General features: G+C 40.0%; 1 protein-coding gene across 2 annotated transcripts in view; it reads left to right on the plus strand.

The window, feature by feature from the left end:
• Positions 1-4,136: 4,136 nt before the first annotated feature.
• PPP4R2 (protein phosphatase 4 regulatory subunit 2) overlaps positions 4,137-15,889 on the plus strand; it is a 51,074-nt gene continuing 39,321 nt past the window's right edge. Inside the window, exons 1-2 of one of the 2 annotated variants that reach the window (XM_032867411.1) lie at positions 4,137-4,400; positions 5,414-5,495. In XM_032867411.1, coding sequence (XP_032723302.1) covers positions 4,367-4,400; positions 5,414-5,495 — 116 coding nt within the window. In that variant the 5' untranslated portion in view covers positions 4,137-4,366. Of the gene's footprint in view, positions 4,401-4,860; positions 5,011-5,413; positions 5,496-15,889 lie in introns of those variants that run through there. The other variant, XM_032867412.1, reaches the window with a different exon arrangement.

Consider the following 15,889-nt stretch of genomic DNA (forward strand, 5'->3'; position numbering starts at 1 on the left):
AACTAAGGGTCTTTCAGAACAGACCCTTTCTTCCCCTTATTTCCGATAAAAAACTGTTAGCTCTTGAAAGTGTCTGGAAAACAGTTAACTCTGATGATGTGTAAAGCTACCCTCTTGCCTATTTAGGAAATTGCATTCATCTTCATTTGTCCACCTTCCTATCCTAGCTTCATCTTGGTATCCACCGTGATATACAAATAAGGACTAAAAGGCATGAATAAAAGGCCATGAAAATCAAAGAGCCTCTATAGCTTTTTATTGTAGTATTTTAACCTTGCCTCTTCCCTTTTCTCCAGTCCTTGCAGATGCGGTGTGGTTTTTCTAGATTTTTCTAGATTTTCTAGATTTTCCCTGTTCTTGTCCCTTCCCACAGACTCATCTCAGAGGGATGGACAAACTCCAGTAATTCTCTCTGGGCTTATGAGAACATCCTTGCACGTTTTCTCTGATTTAGGTACAGGTGTTCTCTCCTATTTCTCTGTCTCCTCTTCCACTTCCTACTGTGTATCTCTCTTCTCAAGCTCAGCTTTTTCTCTCCTTCATACACAGAGCAATGGGCCAGTCTTCCTGCAGGTTCATGTTTGTTTAAGGTCCATCATTTCGCCAGTACCTAGGAGGCTCTCAAGGACTGTTTGCTTGGTTAATACCACTCCATCTGCCTGGAAGCTTCTTCCCAATTGGTGCTAATCTTTTACAACATTTAAGTGAGATCCTTCTAAAAGGCAACTTCTATCCCTCCCTGCCTGGAGGAATTTTTGCAGGCCTCTGACCACCTGATTTGCATACTTGCCTTCTACTTTGCCTCAGTCTGTGCCCACATCTTATCTCTCTGGGTAGTTTGCAAACTTCTTGAGGACAAGAAAGATGTCAAAGGCTCTGCAATGACTCTAGATTTGAATCATCGGTCAGTCACCTGTCTGTGTAGTTAGTTGTGTGAACTTGGGCAAGTTGGTTCACCTCTTATACCTGTTTTCTCTCCTATAAGTGGGGATAATATCACTAATCTCACAGGATATTTGCAAGGCTAAAATCAGACATTTTTGTAAAGTGCCTAAAAGAATACTAGACACATAGAAAATACTGAATAAATGTTAGCTATTACTATTAATATTCTCATTCTTTACATTAGTTATCTATTGCTGTGTAACAGTTACCTTGGAATTTAGAAGCTGAATTTTTCATCTTCATAGTTTTTGTGGATCAGGAATTGAGAAGCAGCTTAGATCTGTGGCTCTGGCTTGGGATCCCTCATAAGGTTGTGGTCCAGATGCCAGGTAGGGGTGCTGTCATTCGAAGGATTTCCTGGGGCTGATGGACCCACATCGAAGGCCTCAGCTCTACTTTTGGGCCTCTTCATAGGGCTATTCTTGTGTTGTAATAACAGGGAAGCTGGTTTCCACTCTAGTGAGGCTGAAGCCTTTTCTATGGCCAAGCTTCAGAAGTCAAATGCCATCCCTTCCCCTGGACTTTTATTGGTCACCCCGACCAACTCTGATTCATTGTGGAAGGAGACTGCGGGAGGACATGAAACCCAGGAGGCAAGAATTACTGGGGGAATGGTGGAAGCTGGCTGTCACATTTGCATTCTGTTTTCCTCCAATGGAATTAGTGTCAGTAGGAGGCTCCAGCAAGCACAGAGACTGTGCACATTGGCAAGAAGAGAATTTCAAGGAAGGAGGAAGAAATGAACCAAAGGCAGTAATACTTCAGCCTCACTTGTCTTGCCTCTTCTGCCCTTGCACTCTCAATTTAAGGCAGACTGAATTTCCTATGACTCTTCAGAAACCATCTAGTTCTTTCTCATTTCGAAGCCTGTGCACCAATGGATTTTCTGTTTTCAAGCTTCTCCTCTCCACTTCACTTAGCTACCTACCTCTCATAACTGAGGTCTCAGCTTAAACACTAGTTCCTCCCAGGATACTTTCCCTGATTCCCTTAGCCTGTCACCGTTTTGTGTACTTTGCCTCCTATCATAGACTTTCTCCAGCATTTTGAAGTCAGGACATCTCCAAGTTAGGGAATAGCTGATGGAAAGGGACAAGGCAAGATGGAAGAAATTAGCATGGTATGTTCTCTAACCAAGGGAACTTTTTTGGATAATGGGATTTTCTTTTTTTTTTTTTTTAATATTTTATTTATTTATTTGACAGACAGAGATCACAAGTAGGCAGAGAGGCAGACAGAGAGAGAGGGGGAAGGAGGCTCCCTGCTGAGCAGGGAGCCCGATGCGGGGCTCTATCCCAGGACCCTGAGATCATGACCTGAGCCAAAGGCAGAGGCTTTAACCCACTGAGCCACCCAGGCGCTCCGATAATGGGATTTTCTTTCATTTTTTAAGAGATTTATTTATTTGAGAGAGAGAGAGAGAGAGAGAGAGAGTGAGAGAGCACACCCTAGCATGCACAGGGTAAGAGGCAGAGAAAGAGGGAGAGGGAGAGAATCTCAAGCAAACTCCTACCATCCAGGGCTGGATCTCAACATCTTGAGATCATGCCCTGAGCCAAAATCAAGAGTCAGTGGCTTAACTGACTGAGCCACCCAGGCACACTGATAATGGGATTTTCTTGATCTGTGCTGGACAATACAGAAACCATTAGTCCCATGTGTCTGTTAAGCTCTTGGAATGTGGCTAGTGCGATTGAGAAATAAATTTTATTGAAAAACTCCAGAACTGAATTTTAAATTTTTAAAAATTTTAATTAAAATTTAAATAACCACACATGGCTAGTAGTAACTATATAGTCTCACACAAGTCTGACAAAAAAGAGACTCGCCTAAACAGAGGACTGGGTGGTAGAGAGAAAGGGGGTTAGGCTTTACTATCTAGAGAATAGGCCCCTTCATACTAGAAGGGACCACCATAACTAAATGCTGGGCATGGTGGGTATGTATATTTGATGCCAACCTCATACATCCCTCTGTAAGGCTATTTAACTGGATGCTCTGAACAATGAAAGGGTCTAAAGACACTAGAGACTGGTTCCCTGATGGCAAAATGAGAAGTATTTTGGCTTTGGGGAGCTTTTGCCTACATCTGCCACCCAGGGGCAGAGTCAGAGCCATTATTTTAAGAGGGTCAGCAGTTGGGAGCGCTGTGTCCAAATTCCCACTTTCTGACACAAGTCAAAAATAGCCTTCTTTCCTCCTGCCCTTCTCCCCTTTTCTTCCTTCCTTTCATGGCTTTGTGCTAGGCTTTCAGGAGACAAGGTGGAACAGCTCAGTGTCTTTTCCCTGGAAAGTGCAGAGACAAGATTAGATAATAAAAAGGAACACGCTGGCTAGGAGCAAGATGTTCTGGGTTCTGGAGCCGTTTTGCCAGACTAGCTTTCTACACCGCAGCTTTCCCATTTGTGAAATGTCGGGGTTGGAGAGGCCTTCTGAGGTCCCGCCCTAACTTCCTGGGTGCTTATGTAACGCAATCCAAATCATGATGACAATGAAAACAGCAGCCACGTTAACCGAGTGCTTACAAGTTCTAGGCACCTTGCTGAACGCTTCATGTTCACCATTTCACTCGAGTCTCAGGGGTGTTTTACAAACCCTCATTTTGTAGGTGAAGAAACTGAGGCTCTGTCAGTTTAAATAACTAGTCCAGGGTCACATAGGAATGGTCGAATTGGGCTTTGAATCCAGATGGTTCCAAACGCTAAATTTTTTTATCTTTTTTTATGTATCAGTTCTCTTCAAGGTAGGTCAGTGATGAGTGTTGGGTTCAGACACGGAGATATGCTTGGTAGGATTATTCGTAACACTTTTTTTAATGCGTACTCTGATGGCTGTGTGTACACACTTAATTCTCCCAGCAACTGTACAGGGTGGTCGATACCAGTGCCCTCATTGCACGGACCGAGAAAGTAAGGCTCAGAGAGGCTCAGTAAATTGCTCAACATCACACAGCCAGCAAATGCCAAAGACTCAAAACTAGGGCCTGCAGTCCCCGGCCGCGACCAATCCGCCTGGAGTACAGCGCAGGCAAGCCGGGGTCCACCACCCGGGGGAAGGCGGGGCGGCGGGCGCCTGCCGGGTCTCCGGCGCTGCCCGGGGGGCACGCATCCGCCGCGCACGCGCTCTCGGGCTCCGGGTCGGGGCGCGCGGCGGGCGCGAGGACGGCGGCGGGGAGCGTGCGCGCGGTGACGTGCCGGGCGCCATGTTGGAGGGCTGGTGGTAGCGGCTCGGGGAGGTGCTCGCTCTCTCGGTCTCGCTCTCTCGCTCGCTTCCCCCGGCTCCCTTCGGTGCCCCCCCCGGTCGCCTGCGTGCCGGAGTGTGTGCGAGGGAGGGGGAGGGCGTCGGGGGGGTGGGGGGAGGCGTTCCGGTCCCCGGGAGACCCGCGGAGGGAGGCGGAGGCTGCGAGGGACTCCGGGAAACCATGGACGTCGAGAGGCTGCAGGAGGCGCTGAAAGGTGGGGGTAGCTGCCCCCCTCTCCCTTCCTCCTCACCGTCCGCGGCCCCCTCTCCTTTCTCTGGGCAGGGGGCTCTGAGGAGCCGGGCCAGTCTGGAGCGGGGGAGGGGGGGGCGCTTTCCCGGCTCCCATCCCCCTCCCACCTCCCCAGGGGCGGGGAGCCCTGTGGGCAGCTCCCTCCCGCCCGGCTCTGGGCTTTGTGTCGGCCGCCGATGTCTGGGCTGGGGGAGGGGAGCCGGGGAAGCTTTGGTAGGGGCCCCAGCCTCTCGCCCACCCCTCGGGCTTGAGGTCATGGGCCCGCAGCCCCCCTACGGGTAGGCTCCGTTTTCCGTCGGGCCCCCGCACGCCAGGCGTCTGGGTGAGAGAAAAAGTAGAAGGTTTGGGGTGGTGGTGGGGGGCGGGGAGAGGGCGGCAGAGCAACTTTAAAGTGTCTCAGGAAGTCTTTACAGAGCTTCTGAAGTCATTCCTCCACGCGCCCTAATTCTGAGGTGGTCGCCTTCCACGCAACAGGCTTGAGAACGGGTGGTTCTCAAACTTAGAATAGCGTGTGATTTCAGCGTTTTCACAATTATGCATTGACATCGAAAATCATGTGGAAACGGCACCATGAGGTAGCTGCAGTTTCTTAAGACGCAGATTTATGAACTTTACCTAGATAAACAATTTACGGGGGTTGGGGCCTGGGATTTGTATTTTAATTGGTGTCTCGGATAAATCTGGTGTTGGTGTTCCCCCGGACTACACTTTGAGAAGCACTGAATTAAGGATGATTTGTGGAGAAGTTGAGTGCCCCCTTTAGGAGGATTCTTGTTACAACGTGAAGAGACCGATGTTAGAAGTAGAACTTGTGAGAGTCAGGGGTGAATATTTGGCTGAGAAGCTGATAATATATATTTTTTTAAGTGCTTTTTATATTTGAGAAAGAACTGGGAGAAAAGTTTGTCTTTATAGTGCACTCTAAGTGGTTGATGGACTTTGAAAATACTGATAATTTTTCTTTCTTCCCTTATTTAGATTTTGAGAAGAGGGGAAAAAAGGAAGTTTGTCCTGTCCTGGATCAGTTTCTTTGTCATGTAGCCAAGACTGGAGAGACAATGTGAGTTGAAAACATGTATTTGTTGTTATGGTCGTAGGTATCATTCAGAATTGTTTAGAAGGGGGGGAGTGTATTTCAGAAGAATTGAACAATCTTTTTACAGCTGTACAAGCTCCACTTATTTAAAGCATTTCCTAAGTGCATATGCTTTATTTCCCTTATGCATACTCTCTGATGAGTTTTAAAATTTTGTTAAAATTTCCTTCATATCTATGCTTTTGTAGATTTAGAATTTACTAGTCTGCAGTGCGAGGGATAAGAATGCCTATCCTGTTAGGACTCTTTCTGGCCCTAACAAACAGGCTTATTTTTGGAATTTTGTGGCTTTGATTCTGTCTCAAATTTTTTTTGTTGGTGGTATTTTCTCATATTGTCCTTTGTCCAACCTTTTGTTGTCACATTTATATATGTGAGTGTTTGAAGTGTCACTTCTATTTATTCTCTTGAGGACTTAGGGTGATTATCTGACAAATTCCAGATGCTACAGTTTTGATTGTCCTGTAAACTTTCTAGGATAGCTAACTTGTTACATATGCTCAGCATTTTATTAGGCTTGTTTCCAAATGTTGTGAATCTGAAACTTATACTATGAAGTTAGGGCTGTTTTCTTAAGTACCATTCCAGTTCATTGTGTGTGTAGTTTGTGTTGCAGGAGTTGTTTTTGCCATCACTAAGTTAATTTGTAGAAAGCAGTGTAGATTTGGTGACTTGCTTGTACTCTTTTTGTGGGGGGTGGGAAGTAGGAAGGAGATAGGTTTCTTTGGGTGCAGTGTTATTAAATGAGCTTTCTTTTGGCTCCCCTATGTCTTGTCTATTTTTAAAATTCTTTTTGAGGCCTACTGTGAGTGTAAGCTTCAGCAAGTGATGTATACTTTCTTGGGCTTTATTAGCAGATGTTCATTTCTCACAAGATGCACTTGTGGTTGTAACATATGTAGCCTTCTAATAACGAGCCTAAATTTAGAAAGGAAAAAAGATCCTCTGATTTAGTAGTATTTAGTAGTCCTGTAGATAAGCTGAGTCTCCATAGTGCTTTATTAAAAATTAACAGGACTGTGTCTATGATGTTTTGAATCTTACATTTTTATTTATTCCACTTAAAAAGTGGAACTCTTTAGGAGGAAAAAAATTACATTTGTCTCTGAATTATAGTCTCTCTTAGAACATCTTGATTTTAAAAATTGATGCAACATAACTGATATTTATGTAGATAAGCTTAAAAATGACTAGTTGCTATGTTTCAAAAATAAATTAATCCCTAAATCATAAATTCTTAAATCTCCTCTATTTCTTTTAAATCGTCAGTTGGTTCAAACTTATCCCTCTACAATATCAAGAGGGGAAGCTTTTACTTTCAGAGTTTTGATAAACAAGATTATGTCAAACTATCTGGAGATAAATACTTAAAACCTCTTCTCCTTATCAGGTCTGTACAAACTGGCTTCTCTTTTGATAAACTACATTGGCTGTAAATAGTTGAAAACTTCTGAAAGAAAACTTCTTAATATCCTGTCAGACTGGATCACCATGTGGCTAGGGAAATTTAACCTGATTTTTGTGGACAATTATTTGTTTGTATAGAAGACTTACAAAATTCTGCTATCTACTTACTCCCACCCCACATTTATTTGCATTCACTAATATTATTTTGTATTAAAATGGTGATGTTAGATTCTTTATAGAATTTATAGTATTTTTAAATTTGTCATTAAAGCAGCTGGTGTTTACACGTTTAGCTTTAATCTTTTTGTTTTTAATCGACATGTGCATGCCTTTTGATTCTGAAATTTGCACTTTCTGTCATCCACTTTATGGTTAAACTAAGCTTTGTCTAACTTACAAGATTTTAACAAGAAAATGTAAAGAGCAGCAGATCAGATCTTTTCGGTGTTTTAGGATGGATGGGTGGCTTGAGATAAGAATTCCATAGTTTTTATTTTCGTTGATATCTTATGGCAAGAAATCATTACAGAAGAGATACGTGGACTTTCTTTATGGACGAACATCAATGACAGCCTAGGCTATTTATTTTCCATTAAAAAAGCCCAATTTGACACTAGGTGTTTTTAGCTTTAGAGAGATTTTAAAATTATAGCATACGTTTTTACTGAGTAGGAGGTTGTAGGAAAATCTAAAAAATACTGGAGCAATTTTCCTTTATGGTCTTTTAAAAATTACCTATAAACATCTAACGTAGGAAGTTGGGAAAGATGCCAAGACATGGCTTACTAAACTGTAATGAAGACAGATGATTTCTCTAAAACAATCTCCAAATTTTGCTGGTTTGGGCTACTTCAAGAAACTTTTTTTTTTTTTTTAAGATTTTATTTATTTATTTGACAGAGACACAGTGAGAGAGGGAACACAAGCAGAGGGAGTGGGAGAGGAGAGTCAGGTTTCCTGCTGAGCAGGAAGCCTGGTGCAGGATCCTGGGATCATGACCTGAACAGAAGGCAAATGCTTAATGTCTGAGCCATCCAGGCGCCCCTGAAAAAATTATTTTTAATGTTGAAAAGGTTACTTTGTCCTGAAAGTGGGACATTTCCTCAAAGGACACTTTACCAAAGGTAACAGTTTATAGCTTAATGCCAAGTATATAGTATGTGCTGAATAAACAGAAACATATGTGGTAGGTTTCGTAACGAATTTGAATATTTGATGGGTTTCAATTGTGGATTTAAACATTTGATAAGTTTTAATTGCAGTTACTCTTTTTGATGGTCATATTGTCCCCTCTTTGGCTTGTGGGAGCCTCTTTCATTTGATCCCAGAGTCCTTTTGACTTGGCTCTTAGTGGTCTTTGAGTGTCCATAGTCTCTGGTATTAGAATATGGTCAGGGTTGTTGTTTTTGTTTTTGTTTTTTTGACACAGAAAGAGAGATCACAAGCAGGCAGGGAAGCAGGCTTCCTGCCAAGCAGAGAGCCCGATGTGGGTCTCAGTCTCAGGACCCTGAGACCATGAACTGAGCTGAAGGCAGAGGCTTCACCCAGTGAGGCACCCAGGCGCCCCTAGCATATGGTCTAAGCTCATTCCTACCTAGACCTGAAATCAGACATTTCTCAAGAAGCCGTGTCTTTTAGTGGGAAGTAGTATTTAAAGACTACAACCTGGAGACTGGAGATGCTTATTATTATTGAGTTGGTCATTGTTTCTAGCCTCTTCAGTGGACAGAACTGATAAAATACTACATGATTCATTCTAATGCTTCCCGTTCAAAATCAGGACTACAGAGTTTTACTTCTTCCACTCTAACAATTCTAGTTCTCAAGGACACGAGAAAAGTCTAATAATAATAACAACTTCACTGGTGTAGTTAGTAAGAACATCCAAATTGTTCATATACTCTCCCTATTTGTAGCCCCAATTTAAGAAAAGTAGTTGTATCTATATTATCTGGACATATAGCTGTTACATAAGTTTCTCCTAATCATCATTTATTCTTATTTTTATAGTAGCTCTGTATCAAATGCTCACCACCAGTCCTTAGGTCAGTATCTCTAGTCAGTTTGGTTGTCTGAAGTTCATTTTCTCCTAGATTATTTTGGCAGAGTTCATGGGACATTTCCCGAGTTTTTATATATTGTTGACAGTGTCCTTTATTCTTGTGGGTCAGTTTGGAAATAAAATTTTTGGTTCTCATTTTCTGTCCTTGAATAGCTTAAATATGTTAATTCCATTGTTTCCCCCAACTCAGAGTACCTGTCAAAAAATAATCAGATGATAATCCAATTTTCTTTACCTCGTTAAAAGCCATATATTCTTTTTGCCTAGACTCCCAAGGTATTTTTTTCTGTTAAGCGCAGTAATTTTTTGGGACTTTGTTTTAGTGTTGGGCATTTTGGGTCAGTATACTCAGGTATGTGGTATGCTCTTTCAATATGTATTTTCAAATTTTTCATACCTTTAATTTCAGGAGATAAAAATTATTTTCCTTGATTTTCCTTTTCAGGGACTCCTTGTGTTCTTATGTCAGTCATCTTTGCGTGTCTTCAGTATTCTTTATTTTGTCCTGAATTCCTTTCCTTATTCCTGTTTAAAAAAAAAAAAAAATCAAGCTTTGGTGAGGTAAGCTTCGTTTATTGAAAATACATAGTTTGCTAAATTTTGACATCTGTCCTCAAAGTTGGACCACTCTGAAGATTCTGAACATACCCATTCATTATTCCCAGAAGTTTCTTTTTGCCCTTTTGTAATCTTCCTTCCCTGGGTGTGCTCCTCTTCTCAGGCTACTAAAGATCCACTTTTCGTCACTTTAGTTTGCTTGTTCTAGAATTTTATATAAATGGAATCATACAGTTTGTAGTCTTTGGCTTCTTTTACTCAGCATAATCGAGGTCCATATTTGGTTATCAGCAGTTCATTCCTTTTTGTTTCTGAGTGATATTCATTATATGGATATCTTACAGGTTTTTTATACGTTCACTAGTTGATGGACATATGAATTATTTTCAGTTTTTTTATTATCAGAAAAGCTGTTACAAATATTTGTGTACAGATCTTTGTAGGGATGTAGGCATTCTTTTTTCTTGGATAAAAAACCTAGGAGTTAATTGGCTGGGTCATATGGTAGGTGAATGTTTAACTTGTTTAGAAACTGCCAGACTGTTTTCTAGAGTGACTGCACCAGTTTGCATTCCCACCAGTATTAGTGGGAGTTGAGTTAAGGTTTTCACGTCCTTTTCAACATTTATATGGCCCTTCTTTTTTTTTTTTTTTTGTAGTCATTCTGTTAGGCACATATTGCAGAGTGGTTTTAATTTGTATTTCCCTAATGACTAATCATGTTCAGTATCTTTTCATGTGTTTATTTGCTATTCCTGTATCTTCTTGGTAAACTGGTTCTTCAAGTCTTTGCCCGTTTAAAAATTGAGTTGTTTTCTTACTGGTTTTTGAGAGTTCTGTATATGTTACAGATAGAAGACCTTTATCTGACATAGGATTCATAAGTACTGGTACAATTTTTGTGGCTTTTCTTTTCATTCTCTTGATAAGTGTCTTCAAGGTGAAATTTTAAACTCTGTTTTGGTTTTTAAAAAAATTTCTTCCTTTAAAGAACTCTTACTGCGATATCTGTTATGTTCTTTCATTCTCATGTACTAGCTTAAACGTCTGTTTCCTGAAGTAATTTTAAAAATGTCTAATCATTTGCTGAAATCTATTATAAAACTCATTTTCTGAGTTTCTCTAATTCTGACTTGTATCATTTTTCTCTGTGTCTTTAGCTTATTTTGAAATTGTTTGATCTGTTTTTGGACAAGTCTTTCTAGGTTCCTTTCATTGTCTGTAGGGATGTTTGTTCTCCTTACTCTTTTTTCTTACAATTACTTTGTACTGGGTTTGAGCTTGATACTTTTCTATTGTACATTTTTACATGAAATTCGTTTTCTTGACCTTTGAGGAGGAAATTTGCTTCAGAATAGCTTTCCTGACTTCACAGAGCTTTCTTATTATTTTTTTAAGTATTTAAGAACATGGAGTTTGCTCTCTGAAATTTCCAGGTTCTGTTTTCCACTCCTCTTATTTGGACCCTGTATTTCCTTCATCTTTATTGTCCTCTTCTCCACATCACTTTCAGGATCACATTGGAGCAAGACTGCTGTTCCTTCATTGTGGGTCCCTATTGTTTACTCACTAGCGGAGTGGGCATAGCCCATTCAGTTCAAGCTGCTATGCTCAAATTGCCCTGTCATGATTTCTAGTGATTGCTTGTTGACGGTTTTGTGGTTCTCCTTTTCCTAGGCCTTTCAGGTGCACCATGACCTCTCTTTATTTTCTTTTGTTCAGAACCTGATAAGGTACGGGTCACGTAACTGTCACTTTTTATTAATCCTTTATTCTTTGGTGTTTGTGAGGGTCACTATCTTCTTAGCTAGTTTGGTATTGTGTTGTTTTTTTCAGGTAGTTTAATTGTAAATGTTTTTGTTTGTTGGTTTTTGGCTTTGCTGTCTAGTTATGTCTAATACATGGGGTTTTGGAAGGATAGAAAAACTAAAGTACCATTGTCACCCTCTCATAATTATACTTCTTAAAACTTGTTACTTTCCTCATCTATGAAGTAGAAATAATAGTATTTCATAGTATACGTACTTAATACATGGAAAACTCATCATGTCACTTGGTGAAACAGTAAATGCTCAATAAATAGTAGTTACTGTGTTGACAGTTCTTACATTGAGTCTGGATTGTCCCCACCCCCCTATCTCACCCCCTGCAATTTGAAATTCTTTGTGTTGAGCAATTTTGACATAATAGTAAGAAAATAAAAGATTACCTAAAAGTAGCTAACAACAGCTGAGACCTCCTTATTAGTAAATAAAAATCTCATTAAGTGATGAGGCTGTTAGATCTTTCTTCTCTGGTTTTGTTTAGGGAATTTTGTTTGTCAGCTTAGTATTTACTGAACAGTAGTATATACTGAACATTGTTTCTAAAATGTCAGTCTCCTGGGGCACCTGGTGGCCCACTGGCACTCATTTGAGCAGCAGATTCTTGGTTTCTGCTCAGATCATGATCTGAGTTAGGGCTGTGCTTGGGATTCTCTCCCTCTGCCCCTCCTGCTCATGTGTGCTCACTCTTTCTCTAAATCCCCCCAAAATATTTTTTTAAAAAGTCAGCCTCCTATACTCCCTTCATAATATTTGCCACATCCTTGTAACATCTATGTAAATATTTAATAATATTTTCTAGTTTGGCTTACTTTTTTCTAGATTTTTTCAAAATAGAAAAATATTATAGAAGTTAAGCCTTTCATTTTATCCCTCCACAGAAATGTAGTCACTATGTTAATTTTTTTCCCCTTGTGAGAAAGATCTGAAACCACTGGTTTGTTGCATTGGTTACATCTTTCTAAGTCAGTACTTACACTCTAAATCTATAAATACTAAAATAATATGCTTACTATGAATTTTCCTTGTGTCACCTAAAGTCCTGTCATGTACCACCATCACAGTGGTACACAGACAAAGCACAGATTTTCATTAAATATTAGTTAAATGGGTGCGCTTTTGTTTCACGTGTTCCAGTAACTGCAGTGATTAAGGTATAAACATGAAAATTTTAGTCATTTGATTTGTTTCATCATGTCATGCTATAAACCTGATGTGTCATGCATACTACAGAAAATCTATTGACGCTTTGGAAGCTAGACATGCCAACTTTGTTTTCTGTGTAAAGTTAACTTAAAATTTTTAGTCTCTGGTGTGCAGGTGAGCTCATATTTTCCATGTTCGGTCCCTGTTTTTACTAGTAGTGGGTTAGTCCCATAATTTCATGAGAGTTAGCATGTGGTAATATTCTTGGAAGGAGCATGGCTTGAATTCTGAAATTAGGTTGGCGACTTTCTCTGTGAATTTGGGCACGTTATTTGTGAGCCTGTTCCCTCACTTGAAAAATGTGGTTTTTACCATATAGTTGCCTCAGCTCTTGTGAGGACTTAAATAAATAGAAGAATGTACCTATAAATACTAAAATTTGGAGTAAAAATTAGAATTGTCTATATGTCGGGCATAAACAGTGAATTTGGTTTAAGATACAAGCCTGAGATATACTGTATCTTAGGGAAAGAGCTCTGGTTTGAGTCAGCACAAGACCTGGGTTTGAATTCCTACCTCTACCACTTACTCTGTGACCAGGGCTGAGTTCTCTGTGCTTTAATTTTCTCATTATACATCTGAAGTGCTTAGTTCAGTGACTGGCACAAATTGACAACCCACTCTCATTCCCACCCCTAAATGGAAGCTGCTATAACTATTTTATTTCCCATTATTTAAATCACTTAAATTACTGTGGGCCACAGTTGGCTAAGATACTAAATGAGGGGCTTGTAATCGATGATCTCCAAGGTTCCTCCCAGCTTGAAAACCGTATAGGAGTTTGTGTTGTGGCAGTTACTTTGGGGGTGGTATTGCAGCAGTAGTGATTAAGAGTGAAGAATGGGGCATAGTGATTGTGGTTGATGTTAAAAATGTCTGCTGATGGTGAAAGATGTTAACTGTTGGGAGTATATTGCAGAGGTGAATGGTTTGGAGACCAAAAAAGATTAAAAAAAAAAAAATGGAGAATCAGTTGTGTATACCTGGATGAGAAAGACCAGTCACGGTTAACCACTTTAATTCATCAGAGCCACAAAGAGGTTCACAGAATGCCATTCTTAGTGTCATCTGTTTACACACCTGGATGTATATCTACATCCAGAGGTCCTCTTTGTGCCTGCCAGTTGATGAATGTATCAGTTCATAATGCTTATGGAATATTACTGGAAGTCTGTCAGAAACTCCATGGTGCTTCAAAACATCTTATTAGTAAGAAGTTAAGGATTTTATGATCCACAATTTACTGTGCTTTCCCTCTGTTTTGTGGACTGTAGGTCTTTTAATTTAATGATATGGGAGTTTGTGAATGAAAAGTATGTGTCTGTCTGCATCCTTCTGCCTGTATCTTTCTGTACCAAAATCAAGTTTCACTATCAGTGGCAAACAAAACACAAAACCCTTAAATGTGTTCAGTGACTAAAGCAGTAAAGACAGTTGAAGAGGAGAATGTTGGTTGTTACTTCATTTAATACATATGTTTGTGAAGGCATTTTACTTTAAAAATAACCAGTGAATCTGAGAAATATATTTTAGATCTTCATTTTTGCTAGGCTCTTAGATGTGTTTAGTTGCTTTTCTTTGCTTTCTCTGGTTTCACCCACAGCAGTCCTGTTTATATTATCAGGCTGCCTGGGTTTGGCACTGCTTGTGTGGAATCTACCTTGTGTAATAGGTACTTCTGTAACCCAAGCTCAAAGTCCATTCCTACCAGATACACTCAGTATTATTGAGAGATTACATCACTGACTATAAAGTGAAAAATAGTTACGTGTCAAATTAGTAATGATGTAAAATAATGGCAATTACTGCCCCCAGTTCTTTTTCAAAATGTGCCATATATGTTACAGTGTAGTAGGGCTTTTTTGTTACCACTTACCAGTGTGTCTTTGGGGGGGGGGCGGAGAAAAGCTTTATTGACAGGCTCTGTGGTACAGTGAAGATGCTCTTGGAGGTGAATTTGTCAGGGTATCTCTCTTGACTCTGTGCTTATAATCTGCTTGACCCTAGCTTAGAAAACAATCTTGGTGAAAATTTTAGTTTCCTTATAATCTATGTGAATGACCATGATGGAATAGGTTAGTTACCTAAGCTGCTTTTTCTTCAGGTCCCCACTGGAAATGTGAAAACACTTAACTTCACGGAGTTTCTTTAAATAGCAGGTATTTAGTAAATCTTAGATTCCTTATTTTGTTTTTAGATTGATATGAAAATAAAAATTAGCAGTACTAAAAATAAATTTAATACCAGTTTTGATATTTAAAAGGTTTGCAGCTTACTGAAATGAAGTCCTAAGAACAAAAACATTGACCAGTTACAGTGACCTCTCTTCAGTCCCAAGACTTCCCTAAATCTCATCAAACTTTTTTATACTTGAGACTGAGCTAGTTACTCATTTTGCTTTCTAAAACTTTGCTTTAGCTGTTATATTTTCCTTCTTTGCTATAACTTTCTTTGCTATAACTAGATCTGACTTAGACTTCTTCAGACATACAGTACATTGTATTTTCTTTTCCTGTCTCCCTGTGATTTGTCTAGGCTCCTTGCAGTTTCTGGGTATCTTATTTTTGGCCCTTTTAAAATTTTATTCTCCAAATGTTACTTCTTGTTGTGTGTGGTGCTTCTCAATAAACTCCTTTCTGGAGTCTTAGATTGATTTTAAGCTTGTGAACCTGAAATGGGGATTTATCTTTAAGGGACTGGAGTTTTCACATAGGACTTGTGTTTTGGGTTAAAGTGGTTTTTCTTCCTAAAAGGCAAACTTTTAGTAAACATTTTGTGCCAGACACCGTTAGATGTTTCATATGTGTATCTTGATTGGATCTTTACAACTACTTTCTGAAGTAAGTATCTCTGCTTTTTAAAAACACATACTGAGACTACATATCTTAAAAAGTTTTAAGGTAGTGCATCTGGTGAGTGCAAGAATTGGAATTTAAACTCAGGCATTCTGCCTTTAGGTCTTGTAGCCTGTACTTTTTGCTCCTTGTCCCATGTTGTCTTCTCACGTCTTTCCTCTTTTTTTTTTTTTTTTAAGATTTTTATTTATTTATTCATGAGAAACAGAGAAGCAGAGGGAGAAGCAGGCTCCTTGCTGAGCCGGGAGCCCAGTGCAGGACTCCAACCAGGACCCTGGGATCATGACTTGAGCCTAAGGCAGACGCTTAATCATCTGAGCCACCCAGGCACCCTACATCTTTCCTCTCTACTGAAGCACTCTGAGAATTCTTTTAAAACCTTGAGAATTTGAAATTATGCTTTTGACAGGAATCTGTTAATAGTTATTTCTGAGATGTTCTTGCTTC

This window comes from Lontra canadensis, unplaced genomic scaffold, assembly GCF_010015895.1.
Source record: "Lontra canadensis isolate GAN:19392208 unplaced genomic scaffold, GSC_riverotter_1.0 scaffold34, whole genome shotgun sequence".
NCBI classification, from domain to species: domain Eukaryota; kingdom Metazoa; phylum Chordata; class Mammalia; order Carnivora; family Mustelidae; genus Lontra; species Lontra canadensis.